Raw genomic sequence first — 20,299 nt, 5'->3', positions numbered from 1 at the left:
AGTTTGTAGGAGCTCAGATTTGACAAATATCGCCAAGAGTAACTGTATTGCCTTTGCTATTTGAGTTTATTCATGGGTAGTGTATGGTAGTTTTTTATGAGCTTCATTGTTTTAAAAATATCGAGTTGATTAAGTAACGACTCTTTTGACAACTTCACTAAACTGGGTCATTATGTGTAAATTTAGTTAATTGATAATTGAGTTGACATTTTCTAAAAAAAAAAGACAAAAGATTCAAACTATTAAACATTTTAAATTTAAGGACTTAGAAAATGTGTAAATAATTGAGTATAATATAATGTCCACGATGCAGACCAACAATCTTATAAATTATACATTAATACAAAGAAAAAAGAGTCAAACAGAAACTCTTCCAATTAACATCAAGACTAAAATCAATGAGAAGATGCTTTGTTTTTGTGTCTGAGGAAGTCTCCAAAGGCATCTAAAGCCGCGACAGAACTTGTTGGAAATCCATGCTCAAACTTAGCACTAAGCTTCACAGCTCGTTGCTTCATCTCTTCATCACTCAGTAGCTTCTCAATCCCTCTTGTTATATCCTCCTTCTTTATTGTCTCTGATAAATCCTCAGAAATCAGATACCCAACTTTGAGATAGCTCGCTACCAATTTAGCGTCCGAGTGTTGGTCCCCTCTGATTGGCCACGCCAAGAATGGGACTCCACGCCCAATTGCCTCCACAGTTGAATTCCACCCACAGTGCGAAAGGAATCCTCCCGTTGATGGGTGGCTCAGTATCAAGAGCTGCGGGGCCCACCCATGTATGATCAAGCCTCTTTTTCCGACCCGCGTATCTAGCCCGTGTGGAAAATAGGCCTCTTTGGGTTCTGATATGGGTTGTGACTGTCCGGGAGGACCCGGAGGAGGACCCGGGGGTCTTCCTGCGGTGACTTGGACCACCCATATGAATGGCCGGGTCGACGCTTCCAATGCCTCGGCTAGTATTTCGTACTCCTCTTTGGTGGGACCAACCTCGCTTCCAAATGAAACGTATAGCACCGATCCACGTGGTTTTGAATCTAGCCATTGATTTACCTCGTCTTCGGTGAAGTTCGATTTCCGATTGGTTCGAACTTCGCGATCATGGAGAACCGAACGAGCCGATTTCCAATATTGCTCGGGTAACATCGGGCCCACTCCCCAAACGGGTTTTTCAATCTTGTTGGAGACGTATTCGATAAATGGATGCTCTAGCTCATCACACGTGTTGATCATCACTCCAATAGATTGCTCGACCTCCTCTAACCAATGCGGTTGGTCACCGGCCTTTGGCGGACCCATTCTTGGCGGGCCAGGCCCACCATGTGGTGGTCCATGAGGAGGAAAGCCCGCTCCCGGACCTCCTGGCGGGCCGCCTCCACCAACAGGGAATGGTGGCCGACGAGACTCCCGTTTAATATCCGAAACCGTCACAGCCATCTCTTCGGGTAACCCCGGTAGCAAACGGGTCTCGCCCGGTTTGACATCTATCGGGTGGGCCTTCCACAGGGCATACTCCATGGCAGCGGAGCAAGCTCCGGAAGTGAAAAAGCTGACCACCGGAATCTCAAACTTTTGAAAAAACTCAGAATTCCAGCTCATCATGTTGTCAAGAACTGCACAAAGGGGTCGGACCGAATCCGGACTCTCGTTTCGGGTCGAGAGGAGGTTCTCAAGCCCGACTGCCATCTGGCCGTGGTGGCGGTGATGCGGCTGAGAACTCGGCTCCTGCGGCGGGGACGACGGATCAGACGGTGGTGCTTCAGAAATCTCTGCGATTTCGACGAGTGGGTATTGGCGGAGAGATGAGGGTATGGAGGAGGAGAGGTTGGAAGAGATGACGAAAACGGCTTTGAAGTTTCTGGAGGCTAAGTGCTTGCAGAGCTCCATTAAAGGCAAGAGATGGCCCTGACCGAAAAACGGAATGATCCATATCTCATTTGCCATATTTGCAGAGTTGGGTTTGTGTTAGAGTCTTGCAGTAGGGCTGGGTAATATATAGATAGCGTAGTGGAAGAATGGAGAAGAAGAAAGGAGGAAGAAAGGTTAACTGAGAAGGAATCCAAGAGAGGTAGGACGTCGGAGAATGGTGATTGACTGTTAGGTATGGGAGTGAAAATCTAGTTGTGTGGCAAACAGCGTACGTACCGACATTTCTGAAACGCTGGAGATGTTGGAATTGAGCCAAGGGGATTGATTGCGTGTACCGACCTCGTTGAGATATTTAAATATTTTGATGTGAGTGACTATGGGCGACACGGATGCTATTATTTCGTTTCTTCTTTTTGTCTTTCTTCATTAGCAAGAAAACTAGATACTTTTTCTTGTGATCAGTTTTTGTTTATTGCAGGTCGACTTCTGAGTATAGTTTTTTATATCTTTGATAGTGTATGTACGTAAACTATCTTGGTGTTCTGGCATGTTCCAACTTTTGTTTATGAAGGGGTGATAGGTTTAGTTCTTTCAGCTATTGTTGTTTTGCTCCACGATTCAAGGTTTGTTTGAATTCTAGTCTTTTAGATTGCCATTCTACTATAATGATGCCGAAATATGACATTTGAATAAGGAAAACAAACATCTCTATTAATAAAGCGAGAAGCCGGTTACTGTTCATCTTGAGGAAACTTTCGAACTTCTGATTTTGCCCCTGTTTGTGCCGATGATTTACGGAGAAATAGATGGTTTCGTGGCGACCGATGGTTTCGTTTCGCTCTGATAGAGAGACAGATGGTTTCATTTCCATAGAGAGAGAGAGAGGGAGAGAGAGAGAGTAGGGCGACGGGGAGAGGAAGAAGGATGCGATTTCCAATCTGAAACTGAAGGAGAAGACTGATTCGAGAGAGAGAGGAAGAACTTGGGAACGCTCTGATCGAAATTCCAGGTTGTGCGACAGAGGTAAGCTCTGGAGCTTCCAAGAGAAATGTGCAATGCTTAGCTTAGGTCCCATCAATTCTTTATATTCAATTCAGCTGGCATTTTGTTTTCAGGTATTTATTTGATTCTTGAGGATCGGAAATCATATTACTTGGATCAAGAAACTTCCACTAGCCAAGAAGATAACTTTTTTCATTTGGGTAGTGGTCATTGGTATCTCAACCTCTGGAAATTGAGCTAACCCACGAAGATGAATGGCTCTCTTACTCTTTTGGCCCATACGCACATCGTTTTTTTTTTTTTTTTTTTTTTTTGCATTTAATTGCTTAAAGTTGAATTCTTCGATGCTTTTCAGTCAGTTTGATGTTTTCAATTGGAGGTGTCAATTGGGTTTTGGTTATTATTCTATCTGCCTTGATGTGGGTTTGGATGTTGGTAGTGGAAACTGGCTTTCTTTTGATCATTTGTGAGTTACTGTAGTTCGATTTCTAATGGAAAATAGTTCATTGTGTGATTTGTGATTTTGGGTTTTGGTTAGTATTGATTAAAGCGTTGGTGCAGACTTGAAATTCACTGTGGTTGCTGAGAATGATTGGTGTTTGAGTTAAAATCAGTTGAATATTTTGCTGTAATTTGGTTATAATCAGTTGCATATTGGTTTCTGTTTTGGCATTTGACTTCTATTATCTGCCTTAAGGATTCTGTCAAATTAAGTTTCACTTCGTTTGCTTTCCTCTAATGCATATATATAGTTTGGAGAACAGCCTCATATAAATTACCAGATTTCTAATATATAACCCCAAAGGCTTGGCTCATTTGCTTAAATTTTGCTTCTGTAGGAACTATGTTCTTTTTCTGATGAAAGAGAGATTTTCAAAATTGTTGCAGGTCTTGCCGACTGTCAATCACTGCTTACTACGTTAACACGGTACAGGTATGATCATCAGTCGAATGAGGGTCATTGCTGAAGTTAGGCATGTGGATCTATTTCACTCGATCAATGTAGTATCAATTTAAGGTGATTATATTATATTGCATATCCTGTGCAACTTTCAGAATTGAATATCTTGATACTGTTTTAAATGATTGTTGTAGCCAAGGAGTATCTTGATATAGTTTATATTGATCTCGGATATCAATTTGAATATCAGGTAAATTACAACAATATTGTTATAGCAATGTTTTAAATGATGGAAATGGCGAGCTAAACTTTGACCTGGGTAGTTTATATTGATCTCGGATATCAATTTGAATATCAGGTACATTACAACAATATTGTTATAGCAACATTTTAAATGATGGAAATGGCGAGCTAAACTTTGACCTGGGTAGTAGCAATCACTTCATTTCCGGTTGTGCTTTCGCTATAGACCAGCTTTCAAATACTTTAGAAAAGTAGTTACACTACAAAGATATAATACAAATTATTTTAGTTAATGGAACATCATAAGAGGAATAGGAGACAAGCTACCTAGCTAGGCAAAACTGACTAGCAGCAAATGTATGGCATACTCCGACCAGAAAAAAACAAAAAATGAAAATGATATATTCAAATTCAACGTAAATTAAATAGTAGATCCGTAAAATTCACTGTTTTTATATGTTGGAAATCTATGTCATTCTCTACAATAACTCTCTGCTTCATAGTTTTTTTTTATTATTTTTTTTATTTTTATTTTTTTTTCTATTTGGAAAATGCATGTCCTATTTAAAAATGGATGCACATTTTTTTTGCAGGTTGCAATTGAGCTCCCTTAAGTTTTTGCTCAAACACTTCTCTATGGTGTCATAATTTATACAATCATCAGATTTGAGTGGACCCTGGCTAAATTCTTATGGTACATATTTTTCATGTATTTCACATATGTACTTCACCTTCTATTGTATGGTGGGAGTGCTCTTCACACCCAACCTTTCATTGAGGTCATATTTGTTGATAAGAACTGTATACACTCTTTAAGCAAGAAAGTAAATGTTGGTTTGATTGAAAGTTTTAGTTTTTTGAAAGTCTGCTACTTAATAGATTAAGCTGTTGAACTCAGGCATTTGGAATTATTTCATGTCAGTAGATGCAGCAACCGCACTTCCGCACGCGAAAGCGCGTGCTGGAAGGCTAGTAGTATATGAACTGGTGAACAAAACTGGCCTATTTTCATAACATCAACAAAATTGAACATTTTACCATGTGAGCGAAAACAACCACTGAACCACAATGTTCAAACTTGGAAGATAATTCCTAGACCATCTTGAAGGTTATCCTTAAGGAGTAGGCTGGAATGAACCAAAACATTTGTAGACCAAAGGAGCCCCACTGACGTGGCCAGTTAACATCCTCACAAATTGGTTACTTTTTGTTGACTGGTAAGGGTCTGTTAAGAGTAATTTATGTGCCGTGATGGTAAAACGAAGAGGGGTTTCTGGTATTTTGACATCTGGGCATCTTGTTCATCAAAACCGCGAAAACTTATCTGGTTTGGGCGTTTGGCAGCTCCTCTCTCCCGGGCTTCAGACAGGGTCGGAAGTGAATTACGAGTCGGACCAAATTGCGAATCGAGCGACCTCAATGATGTGGTTTCTCTGCAACAAAGTCGATGACGAGTTTCTCTGCATATGCTTCCTTAATGGTTTCTGTCTCTTTCCCGTTTTTATTTTCTCAACATTTCTACTTTCAACAATTCGAATTGATTATCATCGGAATTTGAGTTTTGTTTGCTCGATTAAGGACCTTAAACCCTAAATTGATCATTGTGTTTTGCAAAAGGGAGTAATTTAGATTCTTTGAATCTCAAACAATGCAAAGCCTATTTGCGAACGGATGGTCTTAGAAATGAAGATTCTTTGCCAGTTTGTTTACAAAGAGTTGAAGAGCACTGGAGGTATTAAGCGTTCTAAGTCTTCATTTCTGGCTTTTTTGAGTAATTGTTTATCGTCCTGTCTTGATTCAAGTCACAGTTACTTGATTGATTTACTTCTTCTAATCCTAGGTTAAGAGATGGAAATGGTGAAGCATTATATCCCAGACCATCACTGTACATGTTAGTGTTTTCTTTTGCTCTAAATTCATGTACACTTGTTCATTGTGAATTACAAGTCGGGCCAAAAGCATTTACTGCTACTGTTTGTTTAATTGTTGATCTTACAGTAATTGTGATGTATCAGAAAAAGGCGGCATCTGTTATTAGTTTTACTGTCGTGTCAATGGAGAACTATCATGATGGGATTGATATAGGAAACGATCTAGGTTCAATAGATTTTTATATTTTGTCCCAAATCTTAGACTGTCTTTTGGCTTTGTTTCATATTACTTACTCTGATCATGCTTCATGCTTGAACAATTTGGCTGGATATAAACAACTACTTGGCATTCTACGCATTATTTGTTGGTTGCTTCTTTGGTTTTGGAGAAGTTGCTTTATTATTTTTGGTAGATGAGACAGCACATTCTTAGGCAGCGGTAATTGATTGTGTTTTATGCCAATGCTTGAATGGCCAATATGCAAATGAAACAGAACAGCTGAAAAATTGTTGGTCTGGGTGCTTGTCTATGGTGGGCAGGATTTGGTTCAAGACAGTATAAGACTACTTCAGTTTTGTTGTTTGTTCTCTTTTTAAAGCTTGCTATTGTGCTGGAGTGGTATTTTCCAAATATCTATATCATTCTTTGTAGCATTATTTGTTCTTGAATCGATGACTAAGTTGACAGCTTTGTTATAGTTTTTGTTCACTTCAATTTCCTATTGTTGTCTCTGTCATGTGTGGGTTTCTAAAAGATTTAGAATTCATTATATGATGGTCAGTGTATAGAAATGCTAAGGCTTCTCTCATTGCATGACAACAGGTACTTGCACTATTTCAATGACCATGATCTGGTTTCAAATGATTGGCATGTTTTACTTAAATGACTTGTGCTATTCAATGTGGTGGTTTTAGATTTATAGTTCTTTTTACTAATTTATATTTTATTTCTTTTTTCTTTTTGTGATCTAAGGCCGTGGAAAACTGAAGTTATCTCAAAGAAAGACTTGGCAAGAGTGTAGCTGGAAGTATCAAAGAGTAAGGTTTGAGCTTCTTTTTCTTCTAATAACCTGAAATGGTGTATTTCAGTTGTGACTATAGATTTTGAGGGTCTGATTATGATAGAAGTTATTTGAAGAGTACAATATATTATAGAGGGATTTTATAGTAGGTTGGGAGAAGCTCAATGTGTTTATGAATGTCCCTATTTGACATCCAACTATATTGCTGTTCTGTTGTCAAAGCTTGCTAGAACTATTAAAGCTTGCTGTTCTTTTTTTTCTTTTTCATGTTGCATACATAAATATGCTAGAAGGTGGTCTATTGATCTAGAATGTGATCTTTGGGTTGTCAAAGAATGCATCTAGGTCCTAGATTTGGCCCAGTCTAATCATTAAGCGACGAGGACTTCAGGTGGGGATGCACATAAACATGATAGTTTATAGGCTGTATACTTATTATTTTGTACATTTGGAAATGAAGTTCAGAGTATGGCATAGGAATGGAGGTGTCAACAAGTGGCGACATCTATAGCTATGAAATCCTGCTATTTGAGATGTTGATAGGCAAAAGATTGACAGATGACATGTTTAAAGACGGCCTGAACCTGCATAAATTGGTCAGATAAGGCTTTGGCCTCCTTATCCTATTGGATGGTGATCAGAGCTGAGTCTTCTAGCCATCCCGGTCAGGTAATCACTTCATCTTGATTTTCTATCTCCAGTAAATGCTATTCGTTCACCCAATTTTTATGAGTTGTGTTTAATTTGTTGTCTTTTCTCAGCCAGCTTTTGAGCAAGCACTTGGAGCCTATTATTGAAGGGGAGCTTTTGAACGAGCACATGGACACTATTGAAGAGGTTTGACATGTAAATCAAGAAACTTTCAACTATGTAATAATCTGTATCAATGTGCTTTGTTTAGTGTAAGACTCGGCTTTGATTATCCAACAAGATGCTACCAGTCTACTTTGTTCTTGGAATTTTATGATCTGTACCTAAATTTGAATGCCTGACTGGGACGGCTAGAAGACTGGCTCTGATCAAGATGCTACCAGTATACTTTGTTCTTGGGATTTTATGATTTGTACCTAATTTTGAATGCATGGAAACTTTCTACGTATATCATGTCTTTTTTTCATTTGAATTTCAGCTTCACCCAACCATTCAAATACACTGCTCAATCTCATCACCTCCTTGAGCTCAATATATTATTTCCCCATGAAAGACTGCATGGCATTGTGGTCTGCCAATCCCACCATGCACGCACACAAAAGCTCTGGATCCCTGTCTTGCCCCACATTAGCTATATGAATGACAAGTTGGTGAAACTTGGCTCTCCCCATATATTGAGAGTTTAAGCTTCAACATTTGGATGTGAGCATTAATTTCAACTGCAAAACTAGAATAATGATTTCGAATTTCTTTTCAAACCAAGAAAAATCTACCAGTGCAAGCAGTATGAAGATTGAAAAACTAGCGCACAGTAGAATGAATCATTCATGACATATAAAATCATATAACTCATTAACATATGAAGTAGTTAGTCTGCAAGGTACATGATGTAATACAAACCTGTTAAAGACGGTCAGAAACTCACAAACAAGCCCTACACATGATGTATCGCAAAACAATGAATGACTATGCCCCTATGGCTGTGTTGGTTGGTATGGCAGTGTAGATACAATGAAATAATTGCATTACCGCATTGCAGGAAATGTGTAAAAGATGAATCTACTTAACTCAATTTTAAAATGAAAGCATAAAGATGAAACAAAACAAATGGCATAGCAGCTCCTGTTAAACATCCAAACTACTATCTACTGCTAAACACCCAAAACTATCCAATAGAACAAATGGCCAGTAGCAGCACTCGTCAAAAATATGCAATGACCCAAGTAATTACAAACTCGTACAAGGGTGGAACTTAATTAGACTCTGCTAATCCCATTCAGATATGCTAGTTTTGCTTCTACCAAATGAACACTTTAAGCAGAAATCTCTTCGGTAGGGCATGGTGAATTGAATTCATCTGATACAACAACAAACAATTATGCTCCACAGATGATACTGGCAGTCAAAAATGTGAATTCCCATCAACATTCTGGGTTAGTAGGGCATCAACCAAAGATCTGAATACTTATGATTCTAACAGAAGGTTTTGAATAAAACAGTCTTGTGTTTTCATGTCATGCCAGGAATGTCTTCAGTACTTGCTAGCTTTACAATTTTCCCTGTCTAGCAGTTGAGTTGGAGGCTCTTGCTCTTTTTGGACTTCATCAACATCTTTGGGGTTCAAGAAGCTTGGTTGGTTGGTTGAAGAAAGGAGTTGTGGCCCAGATCCTATCAGTAATCACAACCTGGTTCTGGCTCTCAGTAATATGCTGTATATCAAAGTAAAAAAAGATCAATATGTGAGTCCTAACTTCAAACTCTAAGAGCAACTTTTTGAATGAGATACATGCTAAGACGATGTAGTTAAAGTAGAAGCTTCCATCATTCAAGTGTGACAATAAACAAACTTGTAAGAGAAAAAGGATAACTACAAACCTAACTAAAAAGACTGTGAACCCTGCCATTGCTCCATGAACGGAACTTTGAGCAAGCAGTGTTCGGTATACATTTAACCTAGAAAAAAATTGCATGTATTGACTAGCTTCTTAGGTGGAATACCTATTCTTAGTACTTGTGTTATTTTACGAGTATTCCCATCCACCTAGCTAACAATTAACCTAGAATGAAATTCTGTAATGAAGAGAAAATATGCATCAATGTTTCTAGCTGCAAATCTAAATGGAGATGATCATCACTTTTCTAAGTGGCTCGAACAAGAGGTGGTCTTTTCTAGTGTATGTTTTTTTTCTGCACTAATCTCTTAATCTATTTAAAAGGTGGTCTTATCAAAACCAACATAGAAGTGCGCTGAACAAAAAGCAAAAAACTGAAAACAGACAAGTGGTACTGCAAATTTTTAGGAAATATTGCAATCCTAAGAGAATCCCTTTCCATGACCTCATTAAGTAGATTAAGCAATAGAATGAGAGAGCAGTAGCTACAATATGTGTGTACTGTGTATGCGCTACATACTCTGATATTATCTAACGAGTCAAAATGTAAACTTTTAAGAGCTCCCGGTGCAAAAGTTTTGTTTTTCAATTTCATTTTATTAGCAGCAGCAGTATAGAGCTAACTCCAAATTGGTAAAACAGAAAGTCAAGAACCCACAAGGCTACGTGCAGAGCTTGATGAGATGATGCTGAATGCAAATATTGAATAGGGGATTTACTCACCCACTCAAGAGAAAGAGGGGAAAATTTACAATCACACTAATTGAAAAGAAAAATTAGAACAAATTGTAAGAAGGATTAAACAAAGAAGCACCCACAAGGAAGTATAGAAACAGTCAATAAAATGAAGCCAAATATAGAGCGTAGCTTACACTTGTACACATCTTGAATAGATGAAACCATTAGCATAACCTCTGTAGGACACATAAATCTTACCAAATTTTCTATCTCCTGTCAGTCTAATTTTGTTCGATATCACTGATATAAACAATTTGGTTCCACTGAGAAAATATATGACTTTCTGACAGCTACCACAATGTGTGCCTATCTACTGTTATATAACTCAGACAGTTTTTCAGTAAGAAACTATTGTAGACTTCTTTGCTTTCATTATCGCCTATGTTCCTACTATATGGAAAAAAAAAATGATGGATCCAGGATTTCATACCTTGAGGGGATAACATTTCCAAAGCTTTCATGTATGAAATCCTCCCTTTCCAAGTCTCTTACCATTCCCTGTTCTTTTAACCAAAATTGCCACAAAATCCATAAGAATACAAATCACAATTAAATTGAATACAACCAAATCTTAATAACAAAATGAAAGCTAAGTTGAAAAAATTAACTCCGGAACAGTTTGAGCTGCTTTAGAAAAGCTTTATCAACCTGAAATCAGATTACACTGTTAGTGACAACACAACCCTAACAAATTATGAGAAACAACCCATATAGTAATAGTTAGTAAATCTTGAACTATGAATAAAATGAAAGTAAAATTGAGTAACTAAAAAACATGACTCATGATTTCAGGTTTTTCCATTCAAAACCAAAAAATAAATAAGTGTATGACCAAAATGGCATCTCAGTAGTAAGTTGAAAAAAAAAAAAAGAAGAAGAAGAAGAAGGTAATTTGATACCATCGCTGCGTAAGTTACTCTATTTTTTAATCTATAATAAGAAAATACACAAGTGTATAGGGACACATCTTCTGTTTAACAACAATGAGGAAATTAAAACCCCATTTTTATTTTTTTGCAGGTTGTTTTGAGGAATTACAGGTATCTGAGGTGAAGTAGCAACCTGAAAACTTTGCCAATCGACCTGAAAACTTAACATGCATAACCAGAGAATCTAACAACCTGACTAAAAAAATTGGGAAAAAACTTCCCCTAAACCAGTTTCAGAAAATTAGCCACCCCCGATATATGAAGATACAAGATACAACTAAAAGGAGCTTTCAACTATATCTTACAATCTCAAATTCTAATGCTCCAATCCAAGCCTCCAAGGCATAAGTTGACCTTATTTTTACTGTCCTCCAAAGCTGCTTGCTACTGAATAACTTGAAACTTAAAAGTTCTAGATTAACCTAAAACTACCATCCTGCCAACAAATGAAAAACATTCAGTATCATACATCATTTTTTCAAGTTTGAACTGATTTGGAGTCCAAATCATGACCTCTCAACAAAACAAATATAATCCTAACACTTCAGCTAAGAACACTAGAATTCGAATGTGAGCAGAAGTATCAAAAATCATTACCAGTATCCCAATATAAATAATATGAAACCAAGATATCCTCTCTGCAAAATCAAGCATATGAGCAAACCTGAAAGTTTCTTTAGAATGGAAATTTCGTCATAATCAAGAATAGTTGAGAGCAGAATTGCACACCGTAGTATAAAAGAACAAACTCTTAACAATCTAATTCCGGAATAACTAACTACAACCCACAGCAATCCAAACCTCAATTCTCAATAAAACTATGAGCAAGTGGATGAAATACAAGTAAATTGAAATTGGGTACTTGAGTGATCATGAGTTTTATATACATTGCCCAGCCAAATTAGAATTCAATGGAACTGAAGCAAGGGGCTTTCACAAACAAAATATTACAAAAACAGGTGATAATAGGAGAGAGAGAGAGAGAGATGTACCTCGTGCAGAGTGTTGCAGGATGAAAAAAAGTGGGTGGGGATTGTTTGAGAAAAGAACCAGGCAGTTATTTGATTATCGTCGTCGAAGAAACTCAGGCACCACGTATACGTAATTCTAATGTTGTCGGATTTTGTAACAACCCAGACTAAAAAGAGGAGAAAGTTTTGATTGAGAGAGAGGAGCAGTATTGGAGACGCATGCGGAGGTCGTTTGAGAGAGAGAGGCAGACTTGACTGGGTTTTGGATTGAGAGAGTGATTAGCACCCAACAACGTACAACCCATTTGCATTTGAATTTGAATTGAATTATTATTGTTGGATAGGTAGAGGAAGAAGCGAAGCGCTCGGCTATAGTAGCCAAGTCCGATGAAAACCCGCTCTCTTCCTCGATGCACATGCCTTTCTCCTTCTTCCTTAAAAGCCCCTCTGGTAACAACAGGTATAACAGTTTCATCTTTCCTGTCCTATGCGAGTTGACGGGGTCAATCTAACAGAAAACCTGACGGCATCTGTTGGTCTACAAATGCATTGGTTCATTCCAGACTCTTCCTATCCTTTAAGGCCTCAACTTCTTCAAAGACGTACATGGTGGCAAGACATCACCTGTCTTGGTGCACCAGACTCTTCCTATCATTTGTTCATTACATCCCTGAATGCAGTTAGATATCTCTTATCAGCTTTTTAATAATCTGTCTAAATTAATTAGATTCGTATTCTAAATTAGTTATTTTTTTTCAAAATCCAAACAAATAACAAATTGATTAATTGGATAGCTGCATAATGGTAGCGATCCTGTTGGAAAGGACGAGGCAGAGGTTTTGGAATAGAAAAAATTAGGATATAGACATTGCTTTTGAAATATTAGGCTAAGTTTGATCGACATGATATTGCTGGCACTCTATTGAAACGAAAAAGTACATTCTGGGATATTGAAGGCTAAAGATATAGGTCATAAATGACTAGTATGATATGCTCACCACAGCACAACAAATGAGTAAATTTTTGTGACAAACAAAAATTTAAGCCGATGGAAGAATTTCCAAGGCAACTTCTTTGAGAGATGGCATAGCTTCCTGCTGATGCAAACAAATGTATCTATTCCTCACTTTTCTGAAGACTTTCCATGGACCTGGGTAGCACCTACATGTATAATTATAAAATCATCACATTGCTGTTAAAAGCAAGAAAAAAAAAAAAAGACGATTTCTTGATTATTAGATATCACTGAGATAACATTATCAGTAGTAGTTATTGAACCTGAAAAGAGTCCCTCCAGAGCGTCCTTTAAAATTGTGAATGTAGTATACAGTCTCCATACTTGGAAACAGGGTCTTCAAAAGTGCAGCGAGCTTTGGGTAGAAGAAAGATGGATAATCTTATTTCATCAAGAAAAAACTGTCATATGTCACTAAAGAGGCTACTAATTGTTTGAAGATAATGCTAAATAAACTTGCTTCATTTGCAGAACTTATTTGAACCTTCCAATTCTATTTATTATTATTGCACTGATGGCTTGTAATAGAAATGTTAGGAAACCGCCATAGATCAGCAAATAACCATGTATATTAAACTGAAGGGAGAGTAAAGCACATCTAGTTACTAACAAAGGATACACCCAGATCTTATTCGGTCAAGTTCTCCGTTGAAAATAATTAGCTTTCTCGAAGTGTTCACAACAGCTTCTCTGTACAGCTCTTCGACTACAAGCATTTCTGAATTGCAAGAAAATCAGAGATAGATATTACAAATTGATAAATGATTTGTGGGAAATGAATGGACATTAAGTCAACTAATGTATCTTAGTTAGGATGAGTTCTAGAAAAATGTAGTGGTGACTGTGAAGTGATGTGAACCAAATTAGTCATAGAAAAATGAGAATAGAAATTTTTTGGGCAAACATCCGAGTGCTGTCAGGTTTCTATTAGGCATGACCGCATGACCATACAAGAGAAGGGAATAAAGCTGTGATGAAAAAGGACAAAAAAAAAAAAATCAAAGGCCAAAGGAACAAAGCATGACACTGCAGGCCTCAAAAAAAGAAAAATTGTTGCAGGGATCATGGACCACATAAATGAACTTCATTTTAAGAGCAATAGAAGAAAGAGAATCAAAATTTGAAACAACACACAGACACACAGACACACACACACACGTCAAATTTCTTGGGTATAATCACATACCATACTCTTAATATGTGTTTCTGCAGCATTTAACTTTTCCTAACAATGATAACAGGAATACTTGGAGTTACCGGAGACATTAAAATATGGATATGCAGCCAAGAATAGTTCATCTTCTGGCTTCACACGGTCCGTCATTTTCACTTTCTCAGTAAAACCAAAATCCTCGAAAAATGATGGCTTAGTCAGATAGTCCAACTTGAAGGACGCTCCTTCGAATGCTGATTTTCTTGCAAATTCAACTTCATTGGCCTCAGGAAAAAACTGAAAGCTTTCGTTCAAAGATTAATATGCATCATTAGGTGCTAAACTAAAAAGTTGATTAAGGTAAAAGAACAAAGAGAGTAGCTAGATTAGCTACAGAGTCATGCATCACAGAAAAGTACAACGCAGTCTATCACAGTATCTGCAAACGTATGATTCAACAAGACAGACCAACACCTTCTGGATTAGAGATAAAGCTGTTGGAATCAACTACCCTGTGAAACCTTCGACTGCAATGCTGATGTACGGTAAGCTCTTAAGGAAATGTGAAACTTTTTAGATTAACAAAATTCAAGGAAATCTAGGCTCAACTCTGAATCTCTGATCACATGTGTTTTCAGGTTGCAAGGAAAAGATAGCCAGGAAAAAATCAGAATTTCATAACAGAGTGATTATTTTCAACTATCCATAGAGTAAAGCATGTTGCAATGTAACAAACTATAACTTCTTTAGAACAATTCAATCTTATTTTCTTGGGGATTAGTACTCTTCAGTCAGTTAAAACTTTGCACCTTCTCTTTTAGTATAGTATAAGGGATCCATCAGAAGCCCCTACATTCAAAACTAGAGTTATTTATCTTTAAAAAGGCGAAAAATTGAGAAAATTACTATTCTGGTCCGCATGGCTCTCTCTGGAGATATTAAGATGTCACAAAATTCTCGAATGAGCTGTATACTTCCAGTCATTTCTATTCCTCCTTCACCATCCCCTGAAATGTGTTTCATGGACTCAGAAGAAAGTCAAGAAGCTATATATAATGAAACTCAATCGGAACAAACTGTAAATATTTTTCAGCTGGTGGAAGGGAATTAACCTGGTACGGAGTCAAGTCCAGCAGTAGGAAACTCTATCTCCTGCCAAAAAAGACGGGTATGTCGGTGTCAAATTCTTTGCATATGTTGACGATATCAAAGAACTGAAGCTACTAGATACTAGTACTAGCTTACCATCAACTGTTTGTTATCCTTCAAAGCCAATTGAGTTGCTTTACTGGCCTATATATCAATTGTCAAGAAGCCCAAGACAAAACTTAGCACCAAATAGCTGTAAACTAGAATACAAAGTCACACGGATACCTAAGACATGAAGTGAAATGAGAGCTAGAGAGAGTTGCTAACTTGGAGAATTATAAATTTCTAGAAAATCTTTAACCCCTTTCATCAAATCAATTCAACTAGTTATAAATTTGAACTACATTACAGCAGATTACATTCCATTCAAAGCTTAAAAATTGGGATATCAGAAACTAGAAATGGAATAACAGTACAAGCTTTAGTTACTTGTTCAAGGAGTTCATCATAGTCCCTAGGAATTGACACATCAAGGGCAACCGAAGTGTCGTCCCCGGAAGCCGAACTTGCCACAAGTTTGAGATTTCTTGAAAAATGAGATGCAGCCCATTTGGGGGTACTCAAATTCCCATAAGAATTCAATGGCAAATATTTGCAGGCAGTTGCAACCTGCAGCTGGTTGAGTCGAGTCGATGAGTGATCATTTCTTGAGGTAATGGAATGAAAGTAGGAGATTGGTTAGTCTTTACCTGGCGACTTGGAAGAGAAGGAATAGCAAACGGAACCCTGGAAGCAGTTCCGGCGTCGGAGATGGGCATTTTTGATTGGTCAGAGATCGAGAGAGAGGCGCGTATTTCAGTTTGGAGTCGGAGTAGCCACAAAGTTACATGTGGCAGGGATGATCCAATCACCCTTATCTCAAATGACGATTCTGTCCTCTGATCCAACCATATGTGATTTTTTTTTTATATTTTTTTTTTATAATCTCGGCAAAATACTACGCAGACCAAAACAACAAACCAAAAAAAAAATAAAACACTCGAAGATTTCGATTTTTGGACCTTGGTCGTTAATTCATTTTTATTTTCATTTTTGTTTTGCAGCATTGGTGGATGATGATTCTACGCCTTCTTCCACTTAGGAAGACCATCATAGTCAAGCGTTGGTTTTTTTTTTTTTTTGGTCAGTGATATATAAGACTACTTTTAATGAAAAAATTTTCAGTGTTACGGTAAAATCATGTAACACGCTGACGTGCTACGGTCAAATATCTCATACTTGACCACTTACCTCACATTTTTGCGTGAAAAGCTATTAACAATGAATGTTTGGAAGTGATTAATGATGATTCTACACCTACATATATGTTTCTTATTTTGTCACTTATTAGAGGTATTTTTTGTTTTCAATAATTCTCTAGATTAATCAGAATCTAACATAGAAAGCTTTAACAGGCTATGTTTCCATATTGGACAAGGAAATAAAAAAACTTCCTTTCCGAAACCGACTATATTTCCTAATACAGAGTGGTTTCCAAGTTGTACAGTGCAAGGCTTTATTTGCGCCCTTATAAATGCCACACAAATAGTATTCTTTCCGCTATCAATTCTACTTTCTAACATCTTTCCAACAGATTCACAAGCAAGCTTTTTCTAGATGGATTCTTTAAACATAGAACAGAATTGGGTACGGCAACGGATGATGGAGATTGATATGGAGCGTCGGCCGTCTCTCGATCTAAGCTATCGCTGCTATTCTGCAACTTTCTTGGACAAAAACCAAGCTGCAAAACTGGAAACCGGTGACAAAATCTTCATGCCACCCTCAGCCCTCAGTGTCCTTTTGTCTCTGCCCAGCAGTAACCCGATGCTCTTCCAGCTACGAAACCCGAATGCTGCCGAGAGAGAGTTGGTTTCACACTGTGGGGTTTTGGAGTTCACTGCATTAGAAGACACCATTTATATGCCTTCCTGGAAGATGAAGAGCCTGGACTTGGAAGAGGGAGAACTTGTTCAAGTCAAGAATGTGACTCTTCCAAAAGGCAAATTCGTTAAATTGCAACCCCACACCAAAAACTTCTTGGACATTGCAAATCCGAGAGCTATGTTGGAGACAACACTGAGGAGTTTTACATGTTTCACAACTGGTGATACTATCAAGCTGCCTTATAATGGCAAGGAGTACTATGTGGATATCGTAGAAACAAAGCCTGGTAAGGCCATAAGTATCGTTGACACAGACTGTGAGGTTGACTTTGCCCCTCCTCGTGACTATAAGGAACCCGAGATGCCTGTTGCTGCAGCTTCTTCTCCGACAAACAAGGCGGCATTGGTGGCAGCTGATCAGATTGAAGAACCTAAATTCAACCCTTTTACCGGAGCTGGAAGGCGTTTGGATGGAAAACCTTTGTCCGCTGCCCCAGTTTCTTCTTCCTCATTAGTTGCAGCAGCCAATAATGGTAAGGGAAATGCACAGCCATCGAATACAGGATCCAGCTCACAAGGGACCAGTCGTCGGGCTCAGGGGAAGCTTGTTTTCGGATCAAATGCTGCCAACCGTACTACTACTCCAAAGGAAACAGAAAAGGAAGCTTCAAAAGAGCAGGCTAAGCCAGAAAAGAAAGAAGATCCAAAGTTCCAGCCCTTTACAGGGAAAAGGTACTCATTAAAGGGTTGATTGATTGGAGTAATAATCTGGAACTCTTAACTACTTATATCTTTCTGTTACATGTCATGTTGGCATATGAACAGAGGAAAAAAGCCAATGTTATTTTCTGGTATAAATTTGTCTACTGAGATTTGAACTCTCTGTCTATCGTTTTTATATAATCAAAGTTTTTCCCTTGAGTAAGCCAAGGAGCACATCAATCAAAGACCCTTTAAAGGCTGCAGAAAAAAATATATTATAGGTGATCATTGAGTACAAGTCTTATTGGAAATTTGGAATCTGGAACCTGTTTATTTTTGACCCTTCAACTTTTCTCTCCTTTTATTTTAATTAAAATCTGGAACCTGTTTGTTTTTGCAGTTTAGGTTATTGGATGTTATATTTGTGTCTACTCTTTTTTTTGTTGTTGGTCTGAATAGAAACTTCATTAAGCCACAAGAGCAATGAAAGAGCGAAATACAGAAAACCAGAAAGCAAAGATCACACCAGTACAACAACGAACTTGAGAGCTAAGAAACAGGAGTACAGGACAGCAGCTAAAAGAAACAAGATAGAAAAGCCCCAAAAATATTTGTGTTCACTCCACTAAACATTTTTTTCTATTTCTCCCAACATGGTTGATTTGTTAAGGGACAGTAGTGTTCACCTGGTCAGTAACTGACCAAAGAATTTATGCTTAATAACCCTTAGATTTATATCAAAAGGTGAAAAACAAAATACCTAAACTTAATAATAATTCTCTCTGTCATTGGATTTACATCCAAGGGTGGTTGAGCATTATTTTCTTGGTCAATAACTGACCAGGTGAACATTTTCGTGTTAAGGGATAGTAAAATCTTGAAAGGGCCTAAATCTGTTTGGAGGGCCTCCAAACTGGCATTGTTATATATATTCTCCAGTTTGGAAAAGAAGATTAATACAGTTATACCATCGATCTCTATAATCGACATGGTATCTGAGTAATTTTGCTCTCGAGACCGATACCTATTTCTAGAAATCTAGATTAATTAGCCATACCCATATTCAGATGCCAAAAATACCAAGAGAAGAACTTAGTTTCTTCATCTTACCCAGTACCAGAAACAATACCAATACCTAAGAACTTTCTCTTCTTCGCCGTATCCATATTCTAAGAAAAATTCAACTGATCAAAAACTGCCTTGATTCCTTTCTACCATACTCATACCAAGAAAAGAAGGAAAGAGCCGCAACAATTTATTTTTTTGCCGTACTTTTCCACCATATCCAGACCACCAGAAAATATACCCAAACCACATCAATTTGGAATTTCATTAACAGATTTGTTTTGAAGCCATTGCTTCATCAGACACTTACTAGACTATTGTTCTTTGACATCCCAAACGAGATCATCAGACTTAGAAAGTGGCGACAAACATCTCTGTTGGAGAGGAAAGATCTCACATTAGAAAAGTAAGAAATAAAATATAACTTATAAATGAATCACACCTCATTGTACAGAGATCTTTTGTGATTAAAATCCAACACCCGGGTGGTTAAGTTGGGACAGTATCAGTACAATGGTGGTCCACGAACCACGCTTGTCGTTGTTTAACACAATATCAGAGCGGGTCCCTCTTCAATTACATTGCCATCATGGACCTGATTTGGGTTCATTAAATTGGCCATCGGAAGATTCCGATTAGATTAGTACCAAGTGTCAAATGTGGGCCTTAGATTATTATGTGATTGGCCAAGTCTCTAATGTGGGACTTGTGACCTGATTTCCAGTGTGGAATTGGGTTTGTCAATTAATTGCACATGCACCTAGAGTTAGGTTACACGTGAGGAGGCGTGATGGAGAGGAAGGATCTCATATTAGAAAAATAACAAATAAAATATAACTTATATGTGAGTGGATCACACCCAATTATATTGAGGCTTTTTGTAATTAAAACCCAGTACCTATCGGGTGGTTAAGTTGAGATAGTATCAGTACAATGATGGGCCACGAGCCACGCTTATCGCTGTTTAACAAACTCGTAGCTCACCTCCACGCAGCCCCGTTGGTCCTAGATTGTACTTGACGAAACTCAATTTTGACCACCAAAGAAATCTTATTACTGAGGCCCAATTAACTCGGCCCAACTCGTTCCAATACCAAGCTGAAAACAATAACTAAACCATGGTTCTCAATGAAGTACCCACTAATTCATCCCACACACTAGCAACGAACTCCAAAACTTCTTCTTAAATAAAGGATGGCCGTCATCCAATGGCCATGGCCCCCTATTGCTCCAGAAAAATTGGATAGCACCAATTTTAT

General features: G+C 37.8%; 3 protein-coding genes and 2 long non-coding RNA genes across 11 annotated transcripts; 2 read left to right on the top strand and 3 right to left on the bottom strand.

Moving 5' to 3' along the window:
• Positions 1-273: 273 nt before the first annotated feature.
• Positions 274-2,187, bottom strand: LOC112177124 (scopoletin glucosyltransferase). Its single transcript, XM_024315337.2, has one exon. It carries the CDS (start codon positions 1,944-1,946, stop codon positions 396-398), a length of 1,551 nt encoding a protein of 516 aa, XP_024171105.1. The 5' UTR covers positions 1,947-2,187; the 3' UTR covers positions 274-395.
• A 3,709-nt stretch (positions 2,188-5,896) lies between these two features.
• LOC112177135 lies at positions 5,897-7,748 on the top strand. 5 transcript variants are annotated; one of them, XR_005803805.1, is made up of 4 exons: positions 5,897-5,908; positions 6,862-6,931; positions 7,371-7,579; positions 7,672-7,748. It is a non-coding gene; the product is annotated as an uncharacterized LOC112177135 (long non-coding RNA). The 5 variants fall into 5 exon arrangements; XR_002927302.2 differs by lacking the exon at positions 5,897-5,908 and having other exon boundaries at positions 6,760-6,926; positions 7,376-7,579; XR_002927300.2 differs by lacking the exon at positions 5,897-5,908 and having other exon boundaries at positions 6,760-6,926.
• An 838-nt stretch (positions 7,749-8,586) lies between these two features.
• On the bottom strand, positions 8,587-11,557 carry LOC112177136. 2 transcript variants are annotated; one of them, XR_005803951.1, is made up of 4 exons: positions 11,426-11,557; positions 10,800-10,839; positions 10,622-10,694; positions 8,587-9,270 (listed from the first exon to the last, which is right to left on the bottom strand). It is a non-coding gene; the product is annotated as an uncharacterized LOC112177136 (long non-coding RNA). The 2 variants fall into 2 exon arrangements; XR_005803952.1 differs by having other exon boundaries at positions 10,622-10,689.
• A 1,379-nt stretch (positions 11,558-12,936) lies between these two features.
• LOC112177127 (protein LOW PSII ACCUMULATION 3, chloroplastic) lies at positions 12,937-16,255 on the bottom strand. 2 transcript variants are annotated; one of them, XM_024315342.2, is made up of 9 exons: positions 16,098-16,255; positions 15,838-16,023; positions 15,505-15,552; positions 15,372-15,411; positions 15,166-15,266; positions 14,364-14,556; positions 13,726-13,824; positions 13,370-13,487; positions 12,937-13,252 (listed from the first exon to the last, which is right to left on the bottom strand). In XM_024315342.2, the coding sequence occupies exons 1-9, from the start codon at positions 16,164-16,166 to the stop codon at positions 13,132-13,134; spliced, it is 975 nt and encodes a 324-aa protein (XP_024171110.1). In that variant the 5' UTR covers positions 16,167-16,255; the 3' UTR covers positions 12,937-13,131. The 2 variants fall into 2 exon arrangements, with proteins under 2 accessions (XP_024171110.1, XP_024171111.1); XM_024315343.2 differs by having other exon boundaries at positions 15,838-16,017.
• Positions 16,256-17,088: 833 nt separating this feature from the next.
• On the top strand, positions 17,089-18,024 carry LOC112177126 (ubiquitin fusion degradation protein 1 homolog). The gene has a single exon (XM_024315341.2). The coding sequence runs from the start codon at positions 17,164-17,166 to the stop codon at positions 18,022-18,024; it is 861 nt and encodes a 286-aa protein (XP_024171109.2). The 5' UTR covers positions 17,089-17,163.
• Positions 18,025-20,299: the final 2,275 nt, after the last annotated feature.

The sequence above is a fragment of the Rosa chinensis genome, chromosome 7 (assembly GCF_002994745.2).
Source record: "Rosa chinensis cultivar Old Blush chromosome 7, RchiOBHm-V2, whole genome shotgun sequence".
In the NCBI taxonomy this organism is placed as follows: domain Eukaryota; kingdom Viridiplantae; phylum Streptophyta; class Magnoliopsida; order Rosales; family Rosaceae; genus Rosa; species Rosa chinensis.
This window is presented reverse-complemented; position numbering and strand designations above follow the sequence as displayed.